General features: G+C 43.5%; 1 protein-coding gene across 1 annotated transcript; it reads right to left on the bottom strand.

Moving 5' to 3' along the window:
- Nucleotides 1–258: 258 nt before the first annotated feature.
- On the bottom strand, nt 259–1088 carry LOC147948469 (uncharacterized). The gene is made up of 2 exons (XM_087467055.1): nt 732–1088; nt 259–621 (listed from the first exon to the last, which is right to left on the bottom strand). Exons 1-2 carry the CDS (start codon nt 1086–1088, stop codon nt 259–261), a joined length of 720 nt encoding a protein of 239 aa, XP_087323181.1.
- Nucleotides 1089–6000: the final 4912 nt, after the last annotated feature.

Below are 6000 nucleotides of genomic sequence, written 5' to 3'. Positions count from 1 at the left end.
CCTTATACGGACCGACACTAAACGAGACCATGACCTGTTCTTTGACGTGGATCACAGTCTTGTCATTTAATCATTTCAAACGATAGGGACGAGGGTGGTTTGTGGTCTCAAGAGAAAGTTTCTTGACAAGACTGGAACTTGCAACATTGGTGCAAGATCCACCGTCTATAATCAAGCCATAAACCTTCCCACTTACAGTGCATCTCGTGTGGAAGATGTTGTCGCTTTGGTTGGCGTCATCGGTGGCTACGCTTGCGTTCAGGATGCAGCAACAGCTTCTTCCAGTTCAGCCTCTCCTCGTACGTTCTCCTCGGGTGCCTCGTCGTCAGACTCGATCTCGCCAGCTTCAGTAAGGAACATTGTGCAGGCGTTTTGGCAATCACGAGCGTAATGTCCTCTCCCTTGACACTTGAAACAGATAATGTCGCGGCTCCGGACGTCGGTGGTGTTGGGTCTTGGATCTTGGCGTTCATTGTTAGCCGGCTCTCGCGGCTTAAACCTTGTGTCAGCATTGGTCGCCTTCGGCTTCTCTTGGAACCGGTTTGATGGCCACGCATTAGGAGTCCAAGTTGAAGCTCCTTGGGTACGGACACGAGGCGCTCTTCCTCTTGATTTGGCTCTCTATTTGCATCGAGAGGTGTAACAGCTCTTCAAAGGTTTGATAGGGCTGGCGCTTGACCTTGCGCGCAATGCGTTCTTGCAACCCATCCAAGAATTGAGCCATGAGATACTTGCAATCGGTTGCGAAAGTGCTCAAACTCCTCATAGAACTCTTCAACCGATCGTGTGCCTTTCGTGAGTCTCCGGAACTTCTTTTGTTGTTCTCGGTGATAGAACGGAGGCACAAAGCGTCGTCGCATTTCAACCTTGAGAACCTCCCAAACGATGATAGGTCGTTCTCGGTTGTGGGGTTGTTCGGCTTCGAGGCGATCCCACCAAGTGAGGGCTTGATCGGTGAACTGAGCCACGGTGTATTGCACCTTGCGTATGTCCGGATAGGCGTGACAAGAATACAAGTGCTCCATGCGGCTTTCCCATTCGAGGTAAGCTTTCGGGTCGGATTTACCCGCGAACGTGGGTGCGGTCATCTTGTGGGCCGGTTTGTGAAACCTCGAAGTGTTGTCATAACGGTCGTCTTGTCGGTGGCGTCATCTAGGCCTCGGTTCGTAATCCTCTTTGGACTGGTCGCTCTCTGTTACTTGTCGCTGTCACCTCGCGGGTTGAGGATCTTCACGGGGAGGGTTTATCAGCTCGATCCTCGCCATACGCTCTGCGAGCCTATCTAAACTTGTTTGTAACGCAGCGAGGGTGATTCCTATCTCGGGTGGTGCTGGTGGTACTTCGTCGGCCATCGTACGGACTGGTGACGTGTAGCGGTTTGCGGCTTGGGTTTGAAATTAATCCTCGCAAAGATCAAAAAAAGCAAAAGCACACACGCGTGAGTACCAAACGCTCAAGGACACACAAGATATTTAGTCTCTCACTAGACAGTTGCTGACAGCTTTACAAATTCAAACCTAAGACTAAACAAAGGCAATAAAGCAAAAGTACTAAAAGACAAAAAATGCTTTATGGTCAAGAACGAAAACACGAAAACAAAACGCAATCCTAGCTTTATCGATCTAAAAGTGTTTATGCAAGAACAAGGATGAACACGGGTATGAATAGGATGAACAAAATTGAAAGCTAACAACCTAGGCAAAAGATGAACAACCGCAAACATGCACCAAATTAAACCAAAAGTCTAATCGGAACCTATGAAACGAACAGATGCAAGCTATTCTACCAATAAACCAAAGATGGAAACTTTAAACGAAAGGGATGAGTTTTAGATCGACACAACCTTGTAGGAGCTTTTGAAGCTCTGATACCAAGCTGATGTGTCCCAGGGACGCGGATGCGGAACGGTGGAAGGACGCCGCTTTGGACAAGTCGAGACTGGTGAAACTTTCCTCGGTCAAGCCTTGGGGGTTCGAATCTAGGGAAGATTCAAACGAGGGAAACGAGAAATGACGAGATTCCAACGAGCCGTTTGAGAGAACGGTTAAGAAGCCTCTATCAGGTCGTACAGATGCGGTGAGGATGGAACGAATGCGACTATCGGATGTATGCGGTGGAAAGCGATGGTGGAAATGAGATGAGATGGAACGACGAGGATGGATTGAATGACGACACAAGAGGTTTGGCTCTCCTCTTGATACGGTCGCTAACAAACGATGAACCCGGTTCATGGTTTGCTAGGGTTCTTTCCCTTAGACAATCTCGGATTGTGCTAATGAAAGGATGTAGACAAGTCAAGAATCTCTCTTGAGAAAAGTTTTATTTAAATTGAAGTCTGAAGGAGAACAAAGGCTAAGAGAGGGTTTAAATACATTAGGTCTAGAGAGGGCTTAGGGACACGCGGATTCGCTATGATCCGCACAATCGTCCTTAGACGTGTTTCCCTTGTAAATGGAACACGTCGCCCCTAATGACTTTAAACGCAACACTCTCAACGTTTTAAAAGGAATATTCCAAGTTCAAATTTTAACCAAAAGACTAAGGGAAAGAAAGAACCGCCTTAGGCTTACACGCGGGAAACGACTTAACCTTTGGGCATTGTGCACTTAGCTCCATGCCTCGTTAAAACCTTCTCTGGTAAACCCATTGGGAAAAACCCGGAGTAAGGAAAAAGAGTACACTTCCTTGCTTAAGCGACTTGATCGCCTTCACTCTTGGGTAAGAGTGAAGACTAAGCGAACTGAGCCTTCGGAGTCTTCATGGATAGGTTGGCGTTGGGTGAATGACCGGACGAACAGGTTGAGCCGTTGCTTGGCCGCCTTTGCTGAACTCTTGGAGCGTGTCATGGCTCCTGGGAGGATCACTGGTGCCTTGGCCGCTTGCGTCTCGGCTACCTTCGATGCGTCTAGGTCTCAAGTCTCGGTCAAGTTCTCCGTCTGCTGGTCGTCTTGGTCGGGCTCCCGTCCTTGGATCACATCAATGGATCTCTAAAATCTTGTTAAAACACTCTCGTGATAGAAACAATCAACCTTGATCACTCCTCTACCCAACTCTCGTTGGAGAAACATGACCAAGCAGGCATTAAGATCCGATTCATTATTGTCAGTAAACCCCTTACTCATCTAATCTCTTAGGCTAAGTGAGTAAACCTCTAGCATTGGTTGATTCATGCATCTCATCTACACCTCTCGGTGGTAAAACACCTTAGATCTAATCTCACCCTCTCGGTTTGTTGACAACATTAAGAACACCAATCTAGAAGGAAATCTATCAAACACATACAATCAAACTAAGACATCCTAACCGATCAAAAACACAAAATCATCTATCCCATCCCTAGAAACTTTACTACACTACTCGGAAATCATAGCAAGAAACATAAAATCATATATGAATGAAAATTGTATTATAATAAAAGGTAGAGTAGAGAAGTAAGAATACAAAATAGAAATCTAAAGAAATGATAAAAAGTTATGAAACAAATCCTAACAAAAAGTGAAAAGAGTTTTGAGTCGCTCAGTTCTCTCTCAGAAGCTCTCGCTCTCTGGTCTGAGGGTCTGCGGCGTGCTCGTTTGCGAGGAAGGCGAGGAGAGGTTTATATATGGAAACCCCTTTGACCTAGCTTCCCAGTCCTGCCCGAGGGTCTAATCGATGGGGTACACGAGGATAAGGTCGGGTTACTCCTCGGGTAGATCTTCGGGTTGTTCTTCCTGCTCTTGGATCCTCCTCGATCATGTTGGGGTTCAGACTATTCTTGCAGCTCGATGGCTCCTTCGGGTACGTGCTCGGGTTTGTCCTTGTTTTCCCCCATTTTAGGCTCTTAAGCACCTGTTTTCATCCAAAATATGCAAATGCAAAAATGCAACACCCTAAATGGCCTAAAAGTGAATTCCTACAGTTAATGACCTAAAAATGCTAAGTTAAGGGTATGAACAATGCAAAATATGGACAAAAAAGGATGCTAAAAACATGTAAATTAGAGAGTTATCAAGAATCAACCTAATTCTATAATCTAGAATATGAATATAAAGATCAAAATATAAAGCACTTCTTTATTAGCTTTAGAAAAACTAACTCAAACAACTAAAGCTTTGATCTCTCTCTCAAATTCTCTTAGGTTATGCAACACTCTTGCATAACCTTTATATAGAAAAACTCTTAACAAAACTTCCTAATCAAAATAGGAAAATATACAAATTTAGATATCTCCTAAAATTCCTTTTATTTTCCTTTTCCATAACTCGGTTGGATTAGTTATGCTTGAGCTTCAAGCTTTCTTCAAGCTTAAGTCAACATTCTCCCCTTTAAGCTTGAAATTAGTTCCACCTTGAACTCCAATCTAGTCTCTCATGTCTCTGAATTTGTTCTTCTCAAGCGCCTTAGTTAGGATGTCAACTTTCTGTACTACTCCGGGAACATGCTCTACATCAACATGTCCATTCTCAACACATTCTCGTATGAAATGGTACTTACGATGAATGTGTTTGCTTCGACCGTGAAACATAGGATTCTTGGTAAGAGCAATTGCAGATTTATTGTCGACTCGTATGGTCACTCTCTCACTATATGTTCCAGTAATCTCAGCAAAAAGGTCTTGAAGCCAAATAGCATGTTTAGCCACTTCTCTGGCTACCATAAATTCCGCTTCACAGGAAGAGAGTGCTACAACCTGTTGTTTATGAGTGCACCATGTAATCAAACAATCATTGAAGTAAAACATATGTCCGATTTTGCTTTTACCATCATCTACATCCACGGAAAGACTGTTGTCACTATAGCCTACCAAACCAGCTTTAGACCCTCGCTTGAAGAACAAACCATGTGAAGTTGTTCCACGTAGATATATCGCAGCACCTGTTTCAAAGCACTTCCCTGTGACTCCCTTGAATCATGCAAGTACCTGCTCAATACACCAACAGCAAAAGAGAGGTCCGGACGAGTATGGAGTAAGTACCGAAGACACCCAATTTTTCTCCTATAAGTTTCCCCATTTATGCGACTCTCATGCGGTGCTTTTGAAAACTTTAAACCAAACTCCATAGGTATAAGAACTGAATTGCATTCACTCATACTCGCTTCCTCCAAGATCTTCTTAGCATATTTTTCTTATGTCAATCTAATCCCATCCTTTTCTTGTAGAACCTCAATACCAAGATAATAAGTAAGCTTTCCTAAATCGCTCATTTCAAACTTACTTGACATATGCCTTTTCAACTCAAGTATCAGTTCCAAGCTTGAACCGGTGATGAGAAGATCATCCACATAATCTGCAACAATGAGAAGTTGCTTCTGCACTATTTTCTTGTATAACGAGGGTTCTTTGGAGCATTTTTTAAAGTCAAGCTCTAACAGTATTTGATTTAGCTTAGTGTTCCAAGCCCGAGGCGCCTGCTTCAAACCATAAAGAGACATATGCAACTTATAGACCTTTCCTTCACATTAGTCTGTTATGAACCCTTCAGGTTGAGTAACATAGACATCTTCTCTTAATTCTCCATGTATAAATGCAGTCTTCACGTCCAAATGATGCACTTCCCATCCATTTGATGCTGACAAAGCAATGAGAAACAGTATAGTTTCAATTCGTGCCACAGGAGCAAATACTTCGTCAAAATCCACACCATGCCTTTGTACATAACCTTTCGCCACTAGCCTTGCCTTGAATTTATTGATGCTATTGTCGGAGTTTCGTTTAACCTTGAAAATCCACTTTAGACCAATTGGTTTACTTCCAAGAGGAAGAGCTACCAGGCTCCATGTTCTATTCTTAGCAATAAAATTGATTTCTTCTTCACATGCTTTTCTCCACACCTCTGATTTGGTTGCTTCCTCTTATGTTGCAGGTTCCTCATTAAGCATTAACAAGAGATGTTCACCCTCAATCTCTGCAAGTAGCACATAATCCTTTAAGTATCCTGGTTTTGCAGTTAGTCTCTCAGATCTTCTCAACACTTGTATCGGTTGTTCTGCTTCTTGTAACCCTTCTACATTATCTGATTC

Source organism: Camelina sativa, chromosome 2 (genome assembly GCF_030686135.1).
Source record: "Camelina sativa cultivar CO46 ecotype springtype chromosome 2, ASM3068613v1".
In the NCBI taxonomy this organism is placed as follows: Eukaryota; Viridiplantae; Streptophyta; class Magnoliopsida; order Brassicales; family Brassicaceae; genus Camelina; species Camelina sativa.
This window is presented reverse-complemented; position numbering and strand designations above follow the sequence as displayed.

Excerpts from the sequence above, each read along its gene's own strand:
- LOC147948469 (XM_087467055.1), bottom strand. The coding sequence starts at position 1,088 with ATGACCGCACCCACGTTCGCGGGTAAATCCGACCCGAAAGCTTACCTC. Across the intron at positions 622-731 it reads ACTTTCGCAACCGATTGCAA|AGAGCCAAATCAAGAGGAAG; the intron begins GTATCTCATGGC and ends CGATGCAAATAG.